This window comes from Gymnoscopelus braueri (assembly GCF_963280865.1).
Source record: "Gymnoscopelus braueri genome assembly, chromosome: 2".
Lineage (NCBI taxonomy): Eukaryota > Metazoa > Chordata > Actinopteri > Myctophiformes > Myctophidae > Gymnoscopelus > Gymnoscopelus braueri.
The window spans coordinates 36,729,346-36,755,265 of NC_137604.1; the positions used below are offsets into that span (position 1 = coordinate 36,729,346).

Consider the following 25,920-nt stretch of genomic DNA (forward strand, 5'->3'; position numbering starts at 1 on the left):
AAATCCTCTGCCATGTGCCAAAGTGGTAAAGTGACTGAAGGTAATCTGCTCCAGTATGAGAAGGACGGTTTGAAAGACGTGTATGTGTGTGTGTGTGTGTGTGTGTGTGTGTGTGTGTGTGTGTGTGTGTGTGTGTGTGTGTGTGTGTGTGTGTGTGTGTGTGTGTGTGTGTGTGTGTGTGTGCGTGTGTGTCTGTGTGAATGTGATGCAGGTCGTTGCTGAAAAATAGCAATTGTGCTCAGCCAACCTCCCAGGGTAAATAAAGGTAATTTTTGTTTTGTTTTTATTAATGGTGCTAAGTACAAAAAGCTAGACTAACATTTCGATGCCAATACATATTCATCAGAGTCCTCTCTCTCTGATGCTGCGTCCTGTTTCTGTATTGCACGGACATGCCTGTGCCTGCTAATGCATAGGCATGAACCTCAAAGTTCATTTCAACTGTTTTTTCCCTTTATTCAGCGTAGGTGATAGGGCAATTATAGAAAGGCTACATATGCCTTTTTTTCCGTTTCCCATACAAATATGACATTTCACACACAACATAGAGACAGTAATGGAAATATTAGCTTTGTATGAACAATAGCACTTGACACAAAACAACGCAAAACAATCCCTGTACCCTTTTTCCTCCCTCATGGGTCTTTAGTCCCTGTTCACTTCACCACACAGGTACATAAAAAAATCCTTAAAAAAAGTTACATTGAGTTAGACCAGCAAAATCCACAAAAGTTCTGAGAAATTAAGGTTTTAACCATTGTTTCAGACATGACAGAGTCTGAAATACACATGAGTCATGACCCCAGAATTTGGATCCCGGGAGATGCTCAGTGTGAATACATGACATTTCAAAATCTTTGACACACAGAATAAATGTTTATACAAAGAAAGACACAAACAATACTACCAATTCCAAGCAGTTTTATTAAGCTGACACAGCAGTTCTTCATAACCATTAAACACGGACCATCCTCTCTTACTAAGATGGGGAGAGATGGAGGAAAGGGAATAGAGTTCTGCACTAGGATAGTAGTTTGATTCAACATAAGGAGCTGATGTCACCCCTGCTGCAACCCATTTTGCAGCAAGCATTGGACAGTCCCACCACTATATCCTGCCCTTCCCTCTCTGATCTCCCTAGAGAGATGGGTAAACGAGTAAAGCGTCTTAATCCAGTGGCACTGGACCCCACATCCACTGGTTCTCTTTTCCAGGCTTGATATTCTGAGGGTTGATGCTCACTGTTGAGTTCAGGGGCAGAGTTTGTGTTCCATGGGTCAAAGGTTGCATCCCCAATGACACCTTATACAAAAATGGGGAAACACATTGATTTAGCATTTATGCGGTCCAAAGAGATAGTACATTGTATAACAGAAAATCCTATTATAGATTTTGTAACCAGGCAGCCTGATTCACCAGACAAGTGTTTCTTAAAGGAGGAGTTCACCCAAAAAATGACTTATTTTATATCAATTGCACGCCTCATGAAGCCTTCAATTCATGGATTTATTTTTGTTTTTGTCGCATTCCTAAGCCAACAATTTGATGACCGTGTGTATTTCCGGTAGGAGACACAAAGAATCTACTTTGTGTCTCCTACCAGATACATTAGTCGGTAGGAGACGGGAATCAAATTATTAGCTTAGGAATGCAACAAAAAACAAAAACAAATCCATGAATTCAAGGCTTCATGGGGTGTGCAATTGATATAAAATAAGTAATTTTTTGGGTGAACTACTCCTTTAAACTGTTTGTTTGTTCAAGGACCCCTGAGGGTCACTGAACCCCACTTTTAGAACCAGTGCAGTAGACACTAGACAGACGACAGACTAAATTATGGAAAAACACAAAGGCAAACTCATGCACACACGCAGATGCATATATGTCAATTAAATTCTCACCTGAATCGGCTACATTTCTTCGCCATCGAGAGCCTCCGCAGGTGAAGATGACGGCTCGTATGAACTCCCTTCCACATAATTTCATTCCATAGTTGGGCAGGTGGCCTTCATTTGACGAGGTCCTGTCTACAAGTGTTGCCAACAGGCCAAACGTTAACATCGCAGCCTTCCACATGAGAAAAGGATGAGTAGGAAGCTTGAATGTAATAGTTCTGAGTGTATGTGTGAGTCTCTGTGACTTCTCTGGCAAGTGTGGTGAGTTTCTCCCCCCTTTTATCATGCCCCTTAGTATCCCAAAGACTGACATCATCCATCCTCCTATTAATATTAGATAAAGTTAAGATAAACATTGATCCCTGGAGGTAAATTCATTGCCAGAGATAAGGCAGGAGACCTTTAGGGGCAACAATGCCCTGAGAAAGAGAAGATTTATGATAAAATGTGTACGTGGTTGGAAGAGATGTCAGCTAATCTAATCACCTGCAACCTTTGGCTGACCTTTGCTGCCTGTCTTCACATCAGTTTGGTCACCACCGTCTCTGTCTTGCTATCTTCTCTGGTTGGCAATGGATGGAAAGGCCGGCCTATCCCCTTGATTAACTGGGATGATTCACACATTCACAAACGCACATGTAAATATCTCAGTCACATTCTTCACACACACAAAATCATTTGATTTCAGAGGCTAAACAATAACACTGGAACAATGCAGGCTCCATGACCATTTCACTGCTCCAGCGGTGTCTGCAGCTGCACTGTGTTTGAATAGGATTTGGAACATTGGGAAACATCTGAAGAAATCTGTCTCCAACTTCTGTTAAAACTTGTCTTGTATCCATGTATGTGTGTTTGTCTTTTGAAAATCCTTTGTTCCAATAAACATTTAGTAAAAAAAACTAAACAAATTTGGGTTTCAATCTGGTTTCAATGTATATGACCCTCACAGAGGGAGCGCACACCTGTATTGATGAGGTGCTGACCACGGCAGGTAACAAAGGATGAGGCCGCACAGCTCTTAGCCACGATGCAAAAGTTTATTAAAAGAAACCAACGTTTAGACGATGAAGGGTTACCCTTCCTGAAGGAGTCTTCCTTCAGGTCATTGTCGAAACGTTGGTTGCTTTTAATAAACTTGTGCATCTGGAAAGCCGCCTTTGTATAACCAGTGTTGCCAGATTTTGCGAGAGAAGTAAGCAACCAGGTCTAGGCAAACAAGCCCACTTGTCTTCATAGACGAGCGATTAGACCACATCATCAGCTAAAAAAATGAAATGATCTTAAATATGGGATATTTTTAAAAACATTTAAACACAAATCTTTATTTTTATCAAAATATTTTCAGGGGGTGTGGGGTCTGCATTGTTTTTTTTTTTCAATTCCTGTTTTTGATATGTTAACTAATTTTAGGCTGTCAGTGGAGTCACTGGTTTATAATTAAGTAAACTCTACTTTCTCTTAGGTGTGTCCTACTCTACAGCATATCCCACATGCGTACAGATCCATGGATTCCATGATTTGCGGTGTGACTATGCTGCCAAGAACTTGTCAAGGTACAAACCGTTTAGATGAATCACTTGCCAGCAGGAAATCAGAATCAGAATCAGTTTTATTGTCACATCACAGGTTTACAAGGTAAAGAAGTGGGTGAAATTCGTTTTTGTACATCGTTCCCATCGCAACGTTAATTTCCAAAAACAAGAACTCTTGATAAAATGGGTATTCAGATTGGTAATGGATCTTGATAAAATGAAGACTTTATAGCTGAACATCATGGGAACATTTCTTTGGGATAGCAGACGTGGCATTCTGTATGTTGACATTGCCCCTTCGACCATAGCACTGGCGACAGAGCTGTGCGGCCTCATAGGATAGGATAATTCCTTTAACAGGTCCATTCATGAAAGTCCTTGCGGTCTTGTTTCCAATGACGGCCTGTGAGCAATTAGGGGTTAAGAGTCTTGCTCAGGGACAAATTTCATTTAATCGACACATTTGCTGGCCTGGCCTGGAATCGTACCTGGGGCAACCAGGGTCTCTGGATTCCTAGGTGGGCTCACTAACCACTCAGCTATGGCCGCCCCCAATTGGGAAAAAAATCATTCTTTCTCAATAAAAGTATATGACCCTCCTAGTAGAGGCCCTAGGAGGGGTCCACGCGTACCCTCTTATTTTTTTTTCTAGTTTCGATTTTTGGCATCCATAGGACCTCTAATATAGGGATTTTGATGATCCCAAGAAAAAAAGTGGTCCAAAGTGTGTTTTTTTCAATGTTTTATTACCCCTATGAGACCTGCAGGATTGCTGGCTGAAATGCCAGTGAGACTGTCTTTCGGAGACTGTAGCACGCTCAAATTTAGACGTAGCCCAAAGATAGAGTTACCATTTGATTCTAGACAACCTCAGGTTTCCAATGGGACCAACCTTGTCATGCTACCTTGTCGGGAAGGGGGCTAAATACCTAAGGATGCAAAGTTAGACAACATTTTGTCGAGGGAAAAACGTCCATCACTGTTTTCCAAATGGTCCCCTGAGCTGTCACCTTGATATAAGTGAATTGAAATGGGTTACATGTATACCTACAAGCCTCCCCTGTACATAAATGCCACATTTATGCCAATCTCATGCAGTTTTGGGCAAGAATCATGCAGTTTATTGCATGCAGTACAAATATGTCATTTCCACCTATTGTAAAAAGGAGACCACTTTACTGTATCTATAGCTGTATGAGACCACTGTACTGTATCTATAGCTGTATGAGACCACTGTACTGTATCTATAGCTGTATGAGACCACTGTACTGTATTTATAGCTGTATGAGACCACTGTACTGTATCTATAGCTGTATGAGACCACTGTACTGCATCTATAGCTGTATGAGACCACTGTACTGTATTTATAGCTGTATGAGACCACTGTACTGTATCTATAGCTGTATGAGACCACTGTACTGCATCTATAGCTGTATGAGACCACTGTACTGCATCTATAGCTGTATGAGACCACTGTACTGTATCTATAGCTGTATGAGACCACTGTACTGTATCTATAGCTGCATGCATGAGACCACTGTACTGTATCTAGACCACTGTACTTCATCTCTTTCTATATGAGACCACTGCATCTATAGCTGCATGAGATCATGTACTGCATCTTGACCACTGTACTGCATCTATAGATCACTGTACTGAATCTATAAACCACTGTACTGCATCTATATACCACTGTACTGTATATATAGACCACTGCACTGTATCTATAGCTGTATGAGACCACTGTACTACATCTGTAGACTACCTACTGTATCTATATAATGCTGTAATGTATCTATAGACCACTCTAGTGCATCTGTAGACCCCTGTCGTGGTATGTAGACCATTGTAGAGCATTTGTAGCCCACTCTATTGCATCTGTAGACCACTCTAGTGCATCTGTAGACCACTCCAGTGCCTCTCTAGCCCACTCTAGTGCACCTGTAGACCACTCTATTGCATCTGTAGATCACTCTAGTGCCTCTCGAGCCCACTCTAGTGCACCTGTAGACCACTCTATTGCATCTGTAGATCACTCTAGTGCCTCTCGAGCCCACTCTAGTGCACCTGTAGACCACTCTATTGCATCTGTAGACCACTCTAGTGCCTCTCGAGCCCACTCTAGTGCACCTGTAGACCACTCTATTGCATCTGTAGACCACTCTAGTGCATCTGTAGACCACTCTAGTGCCTCTCTAGCCCACTCCTAGTGCCTCTCTAGCCCACTCTAGTGCATCTGTAGACCACTGGCGTGATCTGTAGACCACTGCAGTGCATCTGTAGACCACTCTACTGCACCTGTAGACCACTCTAGTGCACCTGTAGACCACTCTAGTGCATCTGTAGACCACTCTAGTGCCTCTCTAGCCCGCTCTAGTGCCTCTCTAGCCCACTCTAGTGCCTCTCTAGCCCACTCTAGTGCCTCTCTAGCCCACTCTAGTGCACCTGTAGACCACTCTAGTGCATCTGTAGACCACTCTAGTGCCTCCCTAGCCCACTCTAGTGCATCTGTAGACCACTGCATTGCACCTGTAGACCACTTTATTGCACCTGTAGACCACTCTATTGCACCTGTAGACCACTCTATTGCACCTGTAGACCACTCTAGTGCATCTGTAGACCACTGGCGTGATCTGTAGCCCACTCTAGTGCATCTGTAGCCCACTCTAGTGCACCTGTAGACCACTCTAGTGCATCTGTAGCCCACTCTAGTGCACCTGTAGACCACTCTAGTGCATCTGTAGACCACTGTAGTGCATCTGTAGACCACTCTAGTGCACCTGTAGACCACTGGCGTGATCTGTAGACCACTGTAGTGCATCTGTAGACCACTCTAGTGCACCTGTAGACCACTCTAGTGCACCTGTAGACCACTCTAGTGCATCTGTAGACCACTGGCGTGATCTGTAGACCACTGTAGTGCATCTGTAGACCACTCTAGTGCACCTGTAGACCACTCTATTGCACCTGTAGACCACTCTAGTGCACATGTAGACCACTCTAGTGCATCTGTAGCCCACTCTAGTGCATCTGTAGCCCACTCTAGTGCATCTGTAGCCCACTCTAGTGCACCTGTAGACCACTCTAGTGCACATGTAGACCACTCTAGTGCATCTGTAGCCCACTCTAGTGCATCTGTAGCCCACTCTAGTGCACCTGTAGACCCCTCTAGTGCTTCTATAGACACATCTGGAGACCACTGTAGTGCATCTATGGACCCCCCCCCCCATTGAGTTGTGTTGAGTTGAGATGCAGTATAGTGGTCTATAGATACAGTACAGTGGTCAATGTATGTGGTCTATAGATGGAGTACAGTAATCTATATATGCAGTACAGCGGTTTAGATTCAGTATAGTGGGATATAGATGCAGACAGTGGTCTCATGCAGCTATAGATACAATACAGTGGTCTCATGCAGCTATAGATACAGTACAGTGGTCTCATGCAGCTATAGATACAGTACAGTGGTCTCATGCAGCTATAGATACAGTACAGTGGTCTCATGCAGCTATAGATACAGTACAGTGGTCTCATGCAGCTATAGATACAGTACAGTGGTCTCATGCAGCTATAGATACAGTGGTCTCATGCATGCAGCTATAGATACAGTACAGTGGTCTCATACAGCTATAGATACAGTACAGTGGTCTCATACAGCTATAGGTGCAGTACAGTGGTCTCATACAGCTATAGATACAGTAGTCTCATGCAGCTATAGATACAGTACAGTGGTCTCATACAGCTATAGATACAGTACAGTGGTCTCGTGCAGCTATAGATACAGTACAGTGGTCTCATACAGCTGTAGATACAGTACAGTGGTCTCATGCAGCTATAGATACAGTACAGTGGTCTCATGCAGCTATAGATACAGTAAAGTGGTCTCCTTTTCACAATAGGCGGAAATTACATATTTGTACTGCATGCAATAAACTGCATGATTCTTGCCCAAAACTGCATGAGATTGGCATAAATGTGGCATTTATGTACAGGGGAGGCTTGTAGGTATACATGTAACCCATTTCAATTCACTTATATCAAGGTGACAGCTCAGAGGACCATTTGGAAAATAGTGATGGCCGTTTTTCCCTCGACAAAATGTTGTCTAACTTTGAATCATTAGGTATTTAGCCCCCTTACCGACAAGGTAGCATGACAAGGTTGGTCCCATTGGAAACCTGAGGTTGTCTAGAATCAAATGATATCTCTATCTTTGGGCTACGTCTAAATTTGAGCGTGCCACAGTCTCCGAAAGACAGTCTCGCCGGCGTTTCAGCCAGCAATCCTGCAGGTCTCATAGGGGTAATAAAACATTGAAAAAAACACACTTTGGACCACTTTTTTTCTTGGGATCATCTAAATCCCTATATTAGAGGTCCTATGGATGCCAAAAATCAAAACTAGAAAAAAAAATAAGAGGGTGCGCGTGGACCCCTCCTAGGGCCTCTACTATCCCATTCACACCACAACCACCTGATCTCTCAAGACAGATTCAGCTCAAACTATTAATACTGATTATGAAAACTCCAGTGTTGCACCATCTTGTGAACAACATTAGGCTACAGTAGTGCCTGGTAGTCGTAGAAACATCAGATGAAGAATGAGCAACAGTTGGCCTTCAAGAGTTAAGACTATGGAATTGCGTTGCTAGGGAACAGCTTAGAGATCCAAGTTCATTTCCTGTCAGCTACTGTACTGATATTCACAATGTCTGCAACAGAAAATAAACGTCACCCATTTAGAATATTTTTGTTGTCAAGTGTGAAAACTAATGTCTAAAAAAGTAAAATAAGAAGTGAAATTTGACTGAAAATGGGTGGTGAAAAATGAGGGACAACGATTGACGACGAATCATCGATCGGGAATCTTGATGACAGCGCGAGCAACCTCCCAGGTTATCCAATGAGAACGACGAAGAGGGCGGGGCGATGTCGGGTGGGTAGCAACAGTTGCCTCGGTGAAGACCGGGCGCCATAGCCACGGTAGTCCTGGCGACAAGAGCCAAGCAACCAAGAATCAACAACAACAACCTGCCTAAAATCACTAAGGAAAACTTTAACGACAAAAACAAGGGACGTTGCTGACGGAAAGCAAGAGGTGATAAAAGTTACACATCTTTAAAGTGATCGTCTCATATATCTCTGAAATGTAGTACGTGGGGTTTTTTTTTTTTTTTTTTTGCCGTCGTCAAACGGGGAAAGTGGCAGCGCGTGGCGGTCGCTGATCAGAGTGGCAGCCAGCTGCTTGTCGCGGCCGGTTGTTATGGCGATCATGTCAAGTCTGTGATGATAACAGTACAAAATGGCGGGTGTCGTGGAACGATCATTCTTGTACTTTTTTTTTAATTCTAGCGCATTAAAGTATAATTAAAAGCTCTTTAATCATGTATATTTCAAACACTGTACAAAACAACGGGACGTGGCCGCTCGGTCACGTGTTTACAGCGAACATACCAAGTGGTTTTGTAACTTCCAGCTGCCAGCAGCTGTGTGGATTTCACAACTCAGCGTCCAGCAACGTTACTACGTTAGGTGCAGATTATGATGAACTGTAGCCTACTGTAATGTACGTCAAAGTGCTGCCCACGCAACCAACGCCGTTGTCCGATGATCCATCCGCGGACACTAAAGTTTAATAACGCCAGTGTTTCTTTGTAGTATCTTTAAAACGTTTTTTCGGTGTGACATACGCCAGCCCTAGTGTTGTTAAAACTGTGTGTGTGTGTGTGTGTGCCAGCCAGGTCATCTGATGATCTGGTCGTGTCTGCTGGCTACTATTGGCTAGTGCAGCTGCCAGTGGTGTAAAGTAACCAATTACATTTACTCAAGTACTGTACTTAAGTACAATTTTGAGGTATTATTTTTTTACTTTACTGGAGTATTTCCAACTTTCAATGCTTTTACTTCTACTCCATTACATCTCAGAGGCAAATATTGTACTTTTACTCCACTACAATTATTTGAAAACTTTAGTTACTTTGTAGATTTTGATTATTATTATAGCAAAACATGCATTAACCACTTTTAGCCTTATACTTCGGCTATTTGAAAATAGCCGATCTACAAGCTCACAACGCCTCGCCAATAAGACACATTGTTGTGAGCTTGTAGATCTGCTATTTTCAAAAGATTTGTATCCACAAGTTTCCTAGGCTGTGTGTGGGCATCACTTCCTGTCGATTTAATTGGATTTCATTGGATCTCATTGGATCAAATCGACAGGAAGTGATGCCCACACACAGCCTAGGAAACTTGGGGATACATATTGAACTTGTGAGATGGGACATTCTGTGTTATGAGTACTTTTACTTTTGGTACTTTAAGTATATTTTGATGCCAATACTTTTGTACTTTTACTCAAATACATTTTAAATACCGGACTTGTAACTGAGTATTTCTAGATTGTGGTATTGAAACTTATTTACTTAAGTAAAAAATGTCAGTACTTTTTCCACCACTGGTATAATCCTCAGTGTACCCAACTTAACTCCTAGAGTGTACACATACATTTGTACACTGAATAAATTAATAATGAACACTGGATTTTATTATGTAGCATCACACGGTGGACTTTTTCACAATCTCAGGATCACTTTAATTTGTTTAGTTGTCGCAGACATTTTCACTTTAGTAGTTTTACTAAATCAAGTTTACGTGATTTGACCGGGAGTGGATTAAAGCCTCATAGCCTAAATTAAATCCAATAGTTCCACCTCACTCACTTTGTTTTCAGTCCGTGTCCAGAATAGACTGCACAGGCAGCAGAGTGGCCTCAAACAGGAAAGGTTTTTAGTGTGATGCTTTGCCTTTAGACAAAAGACTTACTTCCCGTCTCTGGCTTTTATATCCTTGACACACACACACACACACACACACATACACGCACACACATGCACACCCAGAAGTTGTAACAGAGTTAAAAATGTTCGCTTTAAAAAAATATATATATTCAAAGATTTGCACACATTTTCCACGATTAAAAGAAAATAGCAGATCTACACTCTGTGCCGCACTATGAGCTTGTATATCTGCTATATTTGAATAGTCTAAGAAATCTTAAAATGACACACAGATGCATTCCCTGTCTTAAAGGTTTAATGAAACAAGTGTTTCTTTTATTATTCTGCAGGATATTTTCTCTCTTTATTGACTTATATTTCCTCGCTCTCTCTGCCAGTCGAGTCTCAAGCGCTGGTTGCCATGGCGACTTCCGGATACTCAGAGGACCTTCAGCCTCAGCAGGCCAACGCAGTAGCCATAGCAACACCTGCCACGACCACGCCCTCATCCTCTAAGCCTTCACACTTCCTGTCTGAGATCTCACCAGCCTCTAGCTCCATAGCGTCAGCCAGCCAATCAGCTGCGTCCTCAAAGACGGGCCAGGATGCGCTTCCTGCCCAAGCCACGCCCACCCAGAAGGCGGTGATTCTCGCCACTCACTCTCAGCCATATCTAACCTCTGAGATCCAGAAGAATAATGGTCAGAACAGTTCACCTCAATACATCATTGTGACGGTTACAGGTGAGATATTGATGAATGGTAGAGACACACACACACACAAACACACACACACACACACACACACACACACACACACACACACACACACACACACACACACACACACACACACACACACACACACACACACACACACTTATGCTACATGCCTTTTGGAGCAGTGGATTTGGTCCGTTTGGTTCCATTTTTTACACACTCAAATTTACATACCTATAAGTGTCCATTTGGTTCCTAACTATCAATCATTTAGCTGGGGAACCTTCGTAGAAACCTCCCAAGGACCCCTTGCTGGGGGTCCCTGGACCACACTTTGAGAACCACTGGTTTTAGAGCTGACTTTAGCAGCAGAAGGAGATGATGTGGCATGCAGTCTGAATACACCACACAATTCTTTCCTTGAAATCTGTTGCCAGGGTTACCCAGCAGACCTGGTTGGAGCGTAGGACTGCTTCCCAAACACATCTGTTCTATGCTGAAATCATTCTAGTTCCCTGTACCTCTGAGCCACAGATCAGTGGTTCTCAAACTTTTTCATGCCAAGGACCCCCAAATTGATATGTATTTTAATTGGCCACGGACCCCCATCTGAAAATATTTTGTGCCAGGGAACCCCATACATTGTTAAAATGTTTAAAACATATTCCAATATATGGAACCCCCTCAAGGACCCCTGGGGTCCCCAAACTTCACTTTGAGAACCACTGCTGTAGTAGATCATACATGCAAATTATATGCAGCGCAGTGTAGCTAGTAGCTGTTTCTTATGCCCATTCATGGTCAGTTAGTAGCACTTAGGTAGTACACTGTTTTAACAGCAGAGCTGTCAAGATGTCAACAATGTCTTAATAATCAGCGGTATTGTGCACAGAGACAACAGGGATGGCTTGACAGCATTTGTCTATTAATTTAATTCTAAACCGTTGCAGTGATAGAGAAAATAGCTACGTTGGTGGTGATTTTGAGTTAGTTTGTATCTGGATAGGTGGCGCATACATTATGAAGACAAAATAAGCCAATGGATTTGGTTGCTAGGCTGCAGAGTTCCAACTATGGGAGCAGTGTCCTCAGCATTGATGGGAGTGAGGCTTCACTTGTACTCTACCAGACTTTCCTGCTACAGCTGTGATATGGAGTTGGTGGTATAATGAACAATGTGTTATTGTACCATAAGGTCATACGTCATAAGGGCAACTCCTGTGGCAACTGGCAAGTACATCAGAACTTTTGGACAAGTACCCTGGCAACATGATCCAATATTTAGGGCTGGTGGTGGTGTGATGCTTTCAGGATTATTGTACATTCATTGTATTTGAGTCAATTCAGTTGACTCTACTCTTAGTAGGAAATAACTGATAATGAATCTCACTTACAAGTAAATTGACATAATTTGGACTGGCTGAAATGAAAGCCAAATTGACTCTGGTGTCTGTATGGCAGTATGTTTATTTTTGGACTGTCTATTAGTAGATCATTTCCCTTGCTAGTGTCAAGTAGCAGATGCACTCTCACCCAGAGAGAGAGGCTCAGAGACCTGTTTGACACATTTGGAGCTATGCCTTCCTAGACGTTAACCTGTGATGTTGAATATAGTTGAATTCCGAATAATGTATAGTAACAGCAAATGATAGCTCTGTTGAGCCTCAGAAAAAGGAACCTGGAATTATTACATTTTGCAACAGGGAAATTATACACGTACAGCCGACCTGGCTGATGGAACTACCTCATCATAATTTATTTGTATAAAGCCTTGGAAAACAAATTGAGGGCGAATCCTCATTTTCAATGGTGCTGAGGTACCTAGCAATGCATGATTGTAAAGCCTAATTTATGCTCTCTAGTACGACAGTGCCGCTTGCCGACAAGAACAGATTGTCAAGCTGACAACTCATTATGACTAGAACTTGAAAATCAGTTCTTGTCGGGTATAAATTAAGCTTGAGAGGAATTACACCTCACCGCTAATGTCTCCCAAGTTAAGCTAGCACCAACAGTACAAAAAAAAACAAAACACATGAAATCTGATCTAGAACTGATAAAGATTTGCAAGATGGAGCATATTAACATTCTGGTTGAGGTCCAAGATGAGTCACAAAGAGCCAGCTAATTCTATCAAGTAAACACCTGCTGACTCCTCTCCATTATTGAGCTGAACTGAGTGCTGGGCATTAATCTAAGCATAGAGGAAGATAGTTCAAATAAAGCTATTATAAAGGATATGCTTTGAAATATTTTCCAACCATTTGAAATGTGATAAATTTAATTACATTTAATGAAACATAATTGTTTAATTTTGGATTCTAAGTCCTGGCCATGTTATATCACACATATGCTTATGATCCTGTCAGGTTTGGCTAGATCTATAGACAGTGGAGACGTTTGTCAGACTCATGCTGAACAATGCATCATATATATATAATTGTATGTATTTATACCTTTATTTTCATGATATATATACATTATAGAATACTGGCATATTAGTAATACTGGAACGTTTTAGTTGATTTGATTGAGAATACCTGCAGGACTAGAAAATGGTCAGGATGTCAACATGTTGAAACTGCAATGAAATAAAACTGCCTCAATGAATCACAACGTTCTGCAAAACAATCAGCATGGTTGTTTTAGCTGTAAACGCACAGCATCACCGTGGAGTGGAGACCCAGGCAATAGTGTCACAAAGAGTCAAATTGAATTTCTCTCTTACCACCTGCCCTCCGCCCTCCATTCTCCGTCCCTCGTATCCTTATCTTTAAATTACCACTCTCACCTGATCTGCGTGTTTACATGATGGGGGGATTTCAGCCTCCGTCTGGGGAGATTAGTTGTCCACGGCCTCCTCCCCAGCCTGCAGGATATAAGGATGGAACACACCATCCAGCTTTGTCTATCTGTCCTCTCTCCTTGGTTCAAACTGAGCTCTAGAATGTTCTATAGTGGCTGTTATTACGGGTTGGGAGCAGTATATCGTGAGTATAAATAGTTTGAGGTGACGGTGCTGGATGGTTGTTTTATGTGGATATAGAGCATGTTTTTTAAATTCTTATGACAACGTGCTCTTTCTCTCTTCACTCTTTTCTCTCTTCCCAGAGGGCTCTGTCCACTCCAATGACAGTGTATCAGAATCCAGCCCTCCCACTGGGGTTCCTACGCATGTGGTCCAGCAGGTACAGACACCCCCACAGGTAATACACACACACACACACACACACACACACACACACACACACACACACTGTATATCGTTGCTGTTGCAGGGTTCCCGTGGGTCCTTAAAAAGTCTGAAATAAAAAACAGGGAAATTAAGGTCTTAATTTGTCTTAGATTTGACCGTAGGAATTTCATTTGAAGATGTCTTTAAGGCTCATGGGAAAATGAAAGTCATAAAACAACTGCGCGTATTTACCTGATTAGTTTATTTGATTTTCTTTTTTTGGGGGGGGGGGGCTTTTTATGTCTTTATTTACCGTTTATAGTGGAGACGGACAGTAAACGGAGAGAGAGAGATGTGGAGAGACATGCATAAAATTTCTTCTGGAACGGGACTCGAACCCACAATGCACTGCCAGGCTACACCGAAGCCTAAGTGCCCGGAACGCTAGGCCAGCGGTCCGGGTCTATTTGATTTATTATTAATATTAAGACAATGAGAGACCGCTATTAATACCCAGTTTTATGTCACGATGTGACGTTACGTTCGCTATTTACATCCGTGGTTGTCGTTGCTGACTTGCTGTCATGAGCCAAGATGGGGAATCTGAAGAAAATATTGAGCCTAATCCTGTGGTGTTCCCACCCCAAAAATCGTTTCTCAGGTTCTTAGCTCTTTTCCTGGACACATTTTCATTCCTGTTTAGGAAACAGAACAGAGAGGCTCCTTTCACACAGTTTCACAAATCACAGATTAGGTCTTGGCCTGACAAAAATGCTCACAATGTTCTACCCAGCAATGTACTGGTATTCCAGTGGAAACACATCTACGTACAATGCACTTTTTTTGTGTGTTTTTCTTGCTAACTAACGTCCATAAGTATATCATGCACAGTATACATCTGCTGCTATGCTCACGCACCTTTATATCTTATCTCAGGTACCATGTGTAAATATGTAGATAACTTGGTTTTTTGTTCTCTTGTTTGATGTCCTTTCCCCCTTGCCCCCTTTTTTCTATGGAAATAACGATACGATGGGAACTATGCACAAAAACGAATTTCACCCACTTTTTTACTTCTGTAAACCTGTGATGTGACAATAAAGCTGATTCTGATCTTATCTAACACCAAATTACATTTTGACCAGCAGAGGTCAGTGTTGCAGGCAGTATCTCACACAATCAAGCGGAGCCTGACAAGTCAGATCAGCAACCTTCAACCTGTTCATGTCAACCAGGAGGTAAGGACACACGCACACGCACACACACTGTTTATTGGAGTGGGTGAAACAAATCTGTTCATTTAAGTGAGTAGACATGGTAGAAAATCATGATGCCTGATTGATGCAGTGTGTCGTGGAGAGAGCCGCGTTGTGTGCTTGTAGATCGGCTATGTTTGATGCGCGACACCAGCATGCAAGTATAATTCAGGCTTAACAGTGAGGTGCTGTCCTGTTGAAGCAGGTGTCAAATACAGTGTTATCCTTAGACCCTACAGTGACTCTGGTATGTGGTGGCTCAGGATGGAGAGTTAGTCGAAGATCAATCTGGGAACCCATGTGCAAAAAAAAGAAAATACTTTTTTATTTTTCTCCTTTGAATTGAGAGATTAGTCGAAGATATATTCTCCACTACATGACCCAAGTGGTATGACATTATGACATTTTCGTTGATGGACTATTCCTGAAATATTTAGAAAAGCACGGACATGGACATGGTTTATGACATTTGTTTTAGTGTTTTGTGACACACAGACAGCATTCATTTCTCTCTAATGGCAGATGGCTTTGTTGTTTGCTCCTAATTTCCTCTAAACTCGGCTTTAAATAAGCTAACAATATGAGATTGACTTTGTGTCAGTTCCATCCATGAAGGTGACTTAGTTTGCTTCATGTTGGTGAAATCGGTCTCTTAGTTCTCTTCCTGTTGTCCAGGTGGAGCATGTGTACACTGGCCAGGTGCAGTATGTGGATGGAACCGGAGACCCCAACTTCACCACCACGTCCACCATGTGAGTAGAAAACAACCACACACACACATAGCCCGGTTACACCTCACTGTCTAAGCCAAGGGTTCCCAAACCTTTCAGGCCGCGACCCCCCAAAATAATCATATTTGAACTTGGGACCCCCAACCCTGACAGGCACTTGGTATTGTAGGCATTACATTTACTTTGACTCGGTTCCACAGATAAATATTGTGAAAATAGCCGAACTACAAGCTCACAGCATGGTGAGCTTGTAGATTGGCTATTTTCACAGTGTTTGCCTCTTTCTTACGTAATATTTGACAATTTGGCCAATTTGGCATTATAAAGGTCTCAAAAGTCATACATTTTAACTTTAGAAATGTGCAGATACCCCGTATACACTTGGTTTGTTTACTGTTGATTGAGAAAACAATGTTGCACATTAAGCTAATCATCTGGGGACCCCACAAAATAATTTGGGGACCCTACAGGAACCCTCGTCTAAGCTGTGTGTGTGTGTGTGTGTGTGTGTGTGTGCGTGCGTGTGCGTGTGCCTGTGTGCGCGTCTCCAGTCGCTCCAGCAGCTACCCGTACTCTGAGTCTCCCCTCTACTCCCAGACTCCTCCCTCTTCCACCTCCGCCTACTATGAAGCCACACCCACCACAGATTCCGAGGTCATCACCGCGTCGGTGACCCCGCAGCCCGCCGCAGTGTCTGTGGCGTCAGGAGGGTACGTCATCCAGGGAGGCTACGTGCTGGGGGCCGCGGCAGAAGGACGACAGAGCTTCTCCAGCCCCAACTCTCGCGCTCCGCCTGCCACTGTGAGTTAACCAGATCAGAGGTGATGTTGGGAAAGCAGTGGTGGAAAGAAACATTAGTACAAAAGTATATTTACTAAAGTACTGTGCGTACAATTTGTTTGATACTTTTACTTTACTTGAGTATTTCCATTTTTCGATAATTTACACTTTTACTCCACTACAGGCAAATGTTGTACTTAAAAAAAAAAAATCAAAACTTAAGTTACTAATTACTTCGGCTATTCGAAAATAGCCGATCGACAAGCTCATAACGCATCTCATTGCGACGCGTTGTGAGCTTGTAGATATGCTTTATTTTTATTTTTGAAAAATAAATCGTGAAATGTTTAATAATGAGTACTTTTACTTTGGCACTTTAAGTATATTTTGTCCCCAATACTTTTGTATAAAGGCCTTTTACTTGTAAGAGAGTTATTCCTATACTTGTGGTATTGCTACTTTTACTTACTACTTTTAAAACATTGGAGTACTTCTTCCTCCACTGTGAGAAAGACAGACGTACAGTATGTCTGCTGTCACTTCTGAAAGAGATGTAGAGATACGCTTCTGTATGGAAGAGATGTAGCACTGTGTTTCTGTATGGAAGAGATGGAAGAACTTTGTTTCAGTATGGAGGAGATGTAGCGCTGACTGTGTTTCTGTATGGAAGAGATGTAGCACTGTGTTTCTGTATGAAAGAGATGTAGCACTGTGTTTCTGTATGAAAGAGATGTAGCACTGTGTTTCTGTATGGAAGAGATGTAGCACTGTGTTTCTGTATGAAAGAGATGTAGCACTGTGTTTCTGTATGAAAGAGATGTAGCGCTGACTGTGTTTCTGTATGGAAGAGATGTAGCACTGTGTTTCTGTATGGAAGAGATGTAGCGCTGACTGTGTTTCTGTATGAAAGAGATGTAGCACTGTGTTTCTGTATGGAAGAGATGTAAGAACTTTGTTTCACTATGGAAGAGATGTAGCACTGTGTTTCTGTATGAAAGAGATGTAGCACTGTGTTTCTGTATGAAAGAGATGTAGCACTGTGTTTCTGTATGAAAGAAATGTAGCACTGTGTTTCTGTATGAAAGAGATGTAGCACTGTGTTTCTGTATGAAAGAGATGTAGCACTGTGTTTCTGTATGAAAGAGATGTAGCACTGTGTTTCTGTATGGAAGAGATGTAGCACTGTGTTTCTGTATGGAAGAGATGTAAGAACTTTGTTTCACTATGGAAGAGATGTAGCACTGTGTTTCTGTATGAAAGAGATGTAGCACTGTGTTTCTGTATGAAAGAGATGTAGCACTGTGTTTCTGTATGGAAGAGATGTAAGAACTTTGTTTCACTATGGAAGAGATGTAGCACTGTGTTTCTGTATGAAAGAGATGTAGCACTGTGTTTCTGTATGAAAGAGATGTAGCACTGTGTTTCTGTATGAAAGAGATGTAGCACTGTGTTTCTGTATGAAAGAGATGTAGCACTGTGTTTCTGTATGAAAGAGATGTAGCACTGTGTTTCTGTATGAAAGCCTCCAACCCTCTGCCCCCCTCCTTCAGGTACAGTGGCTGTGTGACAATTACGAGGGGGCGGAGGGGGTGAGTCTGCCCCGCTGCACCCTGTACTGCCACTACCTGATGCACTGCCAGGAGCACAAGCTGGAGCCTGTGAACGCTGCCACCTTTGGCAAGCTCATCAGATCTGTCTTCATGGGGCTGCGCACAAGGAGGCTGGGGAACAGGTACACTCCTAGACCTGTGTACATATGCATCCATCCATTCATGATAATACTGTTACATTCATTTGTCTAAAGCCCCATGCAGATGGGAGTAGTGTCTCTGTGAATAGGTCTTTTTCTTTTCATTTCAAGTTCTGTTCCAATTTCACAAAATGTGTTCTGTAAAAGGCTGCCCCACTCAAATGAGTGGCAGCGATATAGAGATCAAAGCGTCGCGCTTTGATCTCGCCGCAAAGCGGGATGTTGCCTCCTGTAGTTTCAAACATTGGAACTTCCTCATTGAGATAGAAAGAGAACTTCCGCATTCCATTCTTACAATGGGAGTCAACACTCTCATAGTTATATCACGCTGATAACAACTAAATTGGGACATAAATGGAAAACATCTTGTGTGTGTGTGTGTGTGTGTGTGTGTGTGTGTGTGTGTGTGTGTGTGTGTGTGTGTGTGTGTGTGTGTGTGTGTGTGTGTGTGTGTGTGTGTGTGTGTGTGTGTGTGTGTGTGTGTGTGTGTGTGTGTGTGTGTGTGTGTGTGTGTGTTCCAGAGGCAACTCAAAGTACCACTACTATGGTCTGAGGATCAAGTCAAACTCTCCTCTGCTCCAACTGATGAATGAACAGCAGCACCTGGCCTTGAGGCAGCAGCCCTTCACCCAGAGACACAGGTAGTCTGCCTGTGTACCCCTCTGTCTGCAGTGTTAATTTTGACAGCAAATTTTGGTTTAGTCTTTTGAATAACACACCATTTAGTTTTAGTCTAGTCTAGTCGACTAAATATCAAAACCTTAAGTCTCTTAGTCTTAGTCAAAAAAAATTACACTGCAGCATATTCTGATTTAGTCTTAGTCTTAGTCTTTTGAATAACACACCATTTAGTTTTAGTCCTATTTTAGTCTTCTGAAAATTGTTTAGTCTTAGTCTAGTCTAGTCGACTAAATATTAAAAACCTTAGTCTTTTAGTCTTTTAGTCTTAGTCTTAGTCGACAAAATTAACACTGTCTGTCTCTCCATGGTTCACCCAGAGACACAGGTGGTCTGCCTATGTACCCCTCCCTCTGTCTGTTTCTCCCTAGTCCACAGCATACGTTCTGATTACCACTTTAAATTTAATTAAATTTTAGATTATTTAGACATTTTCTAAATTTGTTAAATTTGTATTCTCGCCTATAATGATATGCCCAAAATTAGGATGCCAGAATTAAAGTGGATAAAACAGAGTAAGTAAGAATGCAGGCATACTTTTCTTCTATTTCTCCCTGTCTTAATTCTGTCTGTGCTATCCAATAGGTTAAAGCCGGCGCAGAAGGTAGATGGATTGACCAATGGGACATCAGGAGGCCTGGGTCAGCAGCAGGGGGCGGGGCTTATTGACATCTCTGGCCAGGTGCAACAGTATCAACAGTTTCTGGGTGAGGAACACACAGAGAATCCTCTTTTCACAGCTTTTTGCTCAGATTCATAGTGCTATCACTAGTTACTATTCTGGTACTCACTCTGGTACAATTGAATTTAGTTTCCATTACAGGGACATCTTAAAGCTGCATTCCAGAACTTATTGTAATGGATAAAACATACGTTAATAAAATACAACTTGTATAAAAGAAAACTTGACCCTGACCTGACCCATACCATTCATTTTATTGTGGTGCTGGGGTTGACCTGACACTCATCTGAAGCTCACCGGAATTTTGACCCTGGTGTTGGGTAGGACACCTACTGGTTGACAAGTAGTATTGCCTGAAGCTCATACACGCATGACTCCCAAGGCCAATCAGGGATTGCCTCTTGGATGAGCGGTGTTTGGTCTCACGCAGGAGAGCCAGGTTAGAATCTTGGGAAGGGCATAAAGGTTATGGATTGCAGCTTTAACCTTTAAAATCTTTGTGGCTAGTATTTGATTATCTGCTTTTAATGTGATTCGGGAGCACACTTTCCACTTTTGAGAAGTGTTTCCCACGCCACAGTGTTTCCCACAGGTTGTGAAACTTCTTGTGGCCAATTAGGGGTTATAGGGCCGACCTAGTGTGCGGTCAAGATTAGCAGTGACATCTCAAACTTAGAAGAATAATGACGCAATGAGCAGAGAAGGAGAAAAGACTAGAGTGAACACTGGTTCTCTGCTAGCAGTTCATTGATAGCGGATGGTTTGTTTTCTGTCATGGAATTGTTTTTGGTACCTGGCCCAAATAAAGCCTAAGTGTGGGAAACACTGCTTAATGTCCAGTCTGTCTCTTTTTACATTTGTCTGGCTGTCTGTGTGTGTCTCTGACGTTTCATGTATAGAGGCGTCCCGGCCGCTGCCAGACTTTGTGCAGATCGATCTTCAGGGGGTCAGTCTCCCCGACGGCATCCTTGTGGAACACCTTAAGGCATTCCAGACTCTGTACAGAGAACACTGTGAGGTAGGAAGCGCTGAAACGATCCATTATTTTGGGTAACTTTTTAAATTAATAGAATAATAGAGAAGCGCTTTTTTGGTGATAATTCTTTATATACTGTATATATATAAACAAATCAATTTGTCTGATTAACCACTTAGCCTTATTTTTTTTAAGGTGTCACAAAAAAAACAAAAGATATTTAAACTGTTTTTGAAGATTCTTCTTTATAATCGATGAAATACATTAGTTTGATTAACTGTTGCACCCCTTTAATGGATTAACATATTTTTGTCCTAAACTTTATCCTAATGTTATATTCTTTTAGGGATATATTATTATATTATATCAGGGTAAAGTCGTCACTCAACTGTGTGTTGCATCTGTGACGGAGTGTGGTGCTATGTTGAGAGTCATGTCATTTTGTGTGTGTGTGTGTTTTAACCTGTAGGCTATTCTGGATGTGATCGTCAACCTGCAGTTCACTCTAGTGGAGACGCTGTGGAAATCCTTCTGGAGGTTCAGCCAGGGCAACGACACACAATCACTCAACCTGTGAGTAACACACACACACACACACACACACACACACACACACACACACACACACACACACACAGTGTGTAACAATAACTCAAAAGAAATACAAGATTCGAGAGTAACATTATATAACATGATGTACTCCCTCCAGGCACAATGAGTCAGAGAAGCGCTTGCCCAGGTCGTGCCTTGTAGTGCTGTGTAAGTTTGAGCCGGTGCTGCACTGGACCAAAGAGTGTGACAACATCCTTTACCAAACGCTGGTGGAGATCCTCATCCCTGATGTACTCAGACCTATCCCCAGTAAGTTATTTATTTTATCCCTACTACGTTATTCTGGGTGCTGATGAGATAAGTGTAGCAACACAGGTTTTTACACAAAAAGCACTGAAGGTGTATACTGTACTTTCTGTAACTAGTGCTTCTGTTTTGTCATCACTCAAAATCTCTCTCTCTCTTTCTCTCTCCACTGCACCCAATGTCTCAGGTGCCTTAACTCAGGCCATCCGTAACTTTGCCAAGAGTCTGGAGACCTGGCTGACCGGAGCCATGATGAACATCCCAGAGGAGATGGTCCGCATAAAGGTGTGCATTACAAACATATGGTAGGGGTTAAAGTAAGATTCAAGTGAATTCTTGCTGCACACCACTTGGTAGAGAAAAGAATGCCAATTGTCAATGGTAAATGAAGATTATAGAGGGAGGGTAGGTAATTATTTTGCATCCATTTTGTCTTCTCATGTCAGTATGAGAGATTGTCAATGTGTTATCTTGGCCTGCTGAATTACATCATAAAAGGGCTTTGGCTGTCTTATTCACCGCCTTCGTCTCTCGCGTCTTCCCCCCCTTCTCTCTCTTCATCCACGTCCAGGTGGTGTGTGTGTCGTCCTTCTCCCAGACGCTTCGGCGCTACACCAGTCTGAACCACCTGGCGCAGGCAGCCCGCGCTGTCCTCCAGAACTCCACGCAGATCAGCCAGATGCTCTGCGACCTCAACAGGGTGGACTTCACCAACGTTCAGGTATGAGGGAGTGTTTCTGTTGATCTTTTTGTTCATCTCAGTCTCTCTCTCTCTCTCATGTCTTTTAAAGCCTTTCCTGTTGGTACGAAGATGTGAGGGGCCATGTGACTCAGTGGTGGCGAGAACGGGGGAATTGGGCTGACACTGTTTCCTTCTCTCTCCTTTCACTCCATCATACACTCCTCCAGGAGCAGGCATCGTGGGTGTGTCGGTGCGAGGACCGCGTGGTCCAGCAACTGGAGCAGGACTTCAAGGCGACACTGCAGCAGCAGAGCTCCCTGGAGCAGTGGGCCGCCTGGCTGGACGCCGTGGTCTCCCAGGCCCTGAAGCCTTATGAGCACAACCCTGCTGCCTTGCCCAAAGTCGCCAAGAACTTCCTGCTCAACTGGTCCTTCTATAGGTGAGAGGGGCAGCAGCAGGCAAGGCACGAGAGGGGTTATGGGATATGGGGACCTCTTGGTCCCTCCTCTTTTTTTAATAAAAATACTGTATAGGAGACATTAAATGAACAATAAATATTGCAGTAAATGCTGGAGGGGTGTGTGTGTGGTGTGAATAAATAAGAAACAAAATGTTTGGTTTAGCTTGTACCTTGTAAATTGTAAATTGCATGAATCCGCCACCTGATTGAAGGGCCACAAATTCTCCCCAAAAATCACCCCAATCAGCATGTTCTAATCCTCTGGGTTCAGTGATGGTTCTCTGTGTCCTCTCTGTAGCTCTATGGTGATCAGGGACCTGACCCTGCGCAGCGCAGCCAGCTTCGGCTCCTTCCACCTCATCCGTCTGCTGTACGACGAATACATGTACTACCTGATAGAGCACCGAGTGGCCCAGGCCAAAGGAGAGACACCCATCGCTGTTATGGGAGAGGTAGCTTGTGTACACACATACACAGACACACAGCAGGCTGTAGTGAAGCTATATATTCTTATTCCCGATCCTCTCCCAATCTGTGTTTCAGTTTGCGGCTACCGCCAAGGGTCGGAACTCTCTCGATCTGGAGAAAGGTAACTCACCATAGTTAAAAGCTGTGCTTTGTTTTAACGTTTGCTTCTCCTTCTCAGCTCTTGCATTGTTTCCTGTCCTCCTATACAGTTACTTTTCACGTGATCATACCGTTATCATGGGAATAACTGACTTCGACATTACATCTTTATCTCTCGTCTATACCCCCACATTGTGGTTGTATTTGGTCTACCTGCACTTCTTTTGAGACATTTTTAGATCCTGTGTCTAGGTTGGATACTACCTTTGACACAATCCTGTCTCTTGTTTGACAGGAATTCTGACCTGAGGGTCAAAATAAAATGTTTCCCCAGGTCCTGCAGTTAGGCTCTATTAGCTCAGTGGTAAAAATGTCAGCACTTGCGCAGGAGACCCAGGTTCAAATCCAGGATAGAACAGGAAAGTTACATAGTGCGGCTTTAAGTCGGCCATTTTGTAATAGCACGGCAAAGAGTGTGTTGCTTTTTTCCTCAAGTCACCTGACATCATTCTTTCTGTGCCAGAAGAAGAAGAGGAAGAGGAGATGGAGGAGAGTGAGGATGAAGGCATGGACATGTCCCTGCAGTGTCACCCTGCCAGCATGATGGAGGGAGAGGGCGGGTCAATGGAACCTCCCGCCAAGCTGTCCAGGACAGACGTGCAGGCTCTGTTTACCTCTGCACACTCTGACTGACACACACCCCAGTCATAATTACTTTGACATTGTTTGCTTAGTTTAGCATCACATGTCATCCATACTTGTCCTGCTCTTTCAGCTACCACCCTCCACTTTTACCCTCTTACCAATAGTGTATGTTGGTTAATGTAAAGAGTGTGTATGTATAACTTTTAAGTGATCAGAATTGTATTTGTGCCTGTATGTTTGTGTGTGTGAGAGAGAAATTGGGAGAGGACAAGTGCAGAATCATGTTTCTTTATAATATATATTATATATATATTTGTGTTGCCATTATCTCTCCAACTAAACCTTGCCAAGCCATGTCATATTCCTGTGCCTTCCCTGTCTTTCACTCTTGGGATCTCAAAAGTGGTCCGTTCTTTATTTAAAACCCAGTATAGAGAGGAGCGGTCAGCAAACCAACCTGTATACTCACGATTCCTTCCTGTCCACGCCTTAACCACTGACCTGACTGTCATGGAGGGACAAGAAGTTTATTAATGCCACAGTGTCCTCTACAGCAGTGGTTCTCAACCTGTAGACCAGGGACCACTGGTGGGCCGTGAGGGTATTGCAAGTGGGCCCCCAAATAATTGACATCCAAGCCGGAACGCAATCAATTGATTGATCATTAAAATGAACATGCTCTGAAAATAAGCGTGGCTGCCGTGTTAGGTGGTCAGATGGGCTGCGAACGCTTTCAAGACTCAAGTGGGCCCTGATCTAGAGAAGGTTGAGAACCACTGCTCTATAGCTCTAAAAACCTCATTTATGATTACAGCGAGAGCCACGACTATGCACATGAACAGGATTTGCCTGATGTGCAGTATATAATACTTATCAAAGGGTATTGTCTGAGCCGATAGCTACCCAGTGGCTTTCAGTTGTTGCTAACAGATCCTTTATCAACAAAATGAACTGACGGCTATGTTTTTTGTTTTCAATTTGGCCAACTAACGCATTACCTGTGCCTTTGTAAGTGATGTCTAGCCTAATGTCTGTATTCTAAGATATGTAGGTGAAATAATAAAATTGAAAATACCTTAAGTGTGGTGTCAAAACATCTGTTCACCGTAGATTGCAACTTCTGAGTGGCGATGGTTTGTCCTCGCCAACTCGTTCATTGTCCATCTATGTATTCTTTCATGCACATACCCACACTGGAGGGGAACGGGCGGACTGGTGATTGGGCTACAGGGACATGGTTGAAGCTCACACTAAGCAATCAGAAGCACTTACGATGGGTACCAGCTGCGGTTGGCATCAGCTGAAATAGCTTTAAGTGACATTTTATGTATTATCCAGTAGCTATATATTTTTTTAATTGTACAATTCATCATGTGCATGAAGAAGATGGCCTTAGGTCTGTATTTCAGGTTCATCCCACAGTCAACCAATGTTTGATTTTTCCCTTTGTCTCAATCAGCAAGTGTGAAGTTTTGATGTCTGGGTGATTTAAACTGAGCTAAAACAAAGTGAAATAAACCCTATACATATATATATATATATGCATATTTTAACTTTATCCTAGATTATTTGATGCATATGGCTTTCAACAAATAGGAATTTATGCAACAGAGGTCTACATGAAAAGATTTAGTATCTAATTTTGACAGTATTACATAAAACTACCATGAAGAACCTTTTATAAGGGTGTTGCATTCTTGCCATTGGCCACAAATGCTTACATCATAGATACTCTGTTCACAATATGCCAAAA

The 25,920-nt window shown here is 42.7% G+C and overlaps 2 protein-coding genes across 6 annotated transcripts; one reads left to right on the plus strand and one right to left on the minus strand.

Moving 5' to 3' along the window:
• Nucleotides 1-1,039: 1,039 nt before the first annotated feature.
• Nucleotides 1,040-2,061, minus strand: rln3b (relaxin 3b; the record flags this gene model as incomplete). Its single annotated transcript, XM_080442465.1, has 2 exons — nucleotides 1,040-1,302; nucleotides 1,902-2,061. The coding sequence occupies 2 exons, from the start codon at nucleotides 2,059-2,061 to the stop codon at nucleotides 1,040-1,042; spliced, it is 423 nt and encodes a 140-aa protein (XP_080298591.1).
• Nucleotides 2,062-8,393: 6,332 nt separating this feature from the next.
• rfx1b (regulatory factor X, 1b (influences HLA class II expression)) lies at nucleotides 8,394-25,204 on the plus strand. 5 transcript variants are annotated; one of them, XM_080445925.1, is made up of 18 exons: nucleotides 8,394-8,527; nucleotides 10,559-10,951; nucleotides 14,039-14,133; nucleotides 15,248-15,340; nucleotides 16,034-16,110; nucleotides 16,641-16,890; nucleotides 18,420-18,601; nucleotides 19,141-19,260; nucleotides 19,883-20,004; nucleotides 20,879-20,997; nucleotides 21,425-21,528; nucleotides 21,665-21,816; nucleotides 22,001-22,098; nucleotides 22,385-22,534; nucleotides 22,723-22,934; nucleotides 23,254-23,407; nucleotides 23,499-23,544; nucleotides 24,046-25,204. In XM_080445925.1, the coding sequence occupies exons 2-18, from the start codon at nucleotides 10,630-10,632 to the stop codon at nucleotides 24,213-24,215; spliced, it is 2,466 nt and encodes an 821-aa protein (XP_080302051.1). In that variant the 5' UTR covers nucleotides 8,394-8,527; nucleotides 10,559-10,629; the 3' UTR covers nucleotides 24,216-25,204. The 5 variants fall into 5 exon arrangements, with proteins under 5 accessions (XP_080302051.1, XP_080302050.1, XP_080302053.1 ...); XM_080445924.1 differs by having other exon boundaries at nucleotides 8,395-8,527; nucleotides 10,607-10,951; XM_080445927.1 differs by having other exon boundaries at nucleotides 8,395-8,527; nucleotides 10,607-10,951; nucleotides 24,049-25,204.
• Nucleotides 25,205-25,920: the final 716 nt, after the last annotated feature.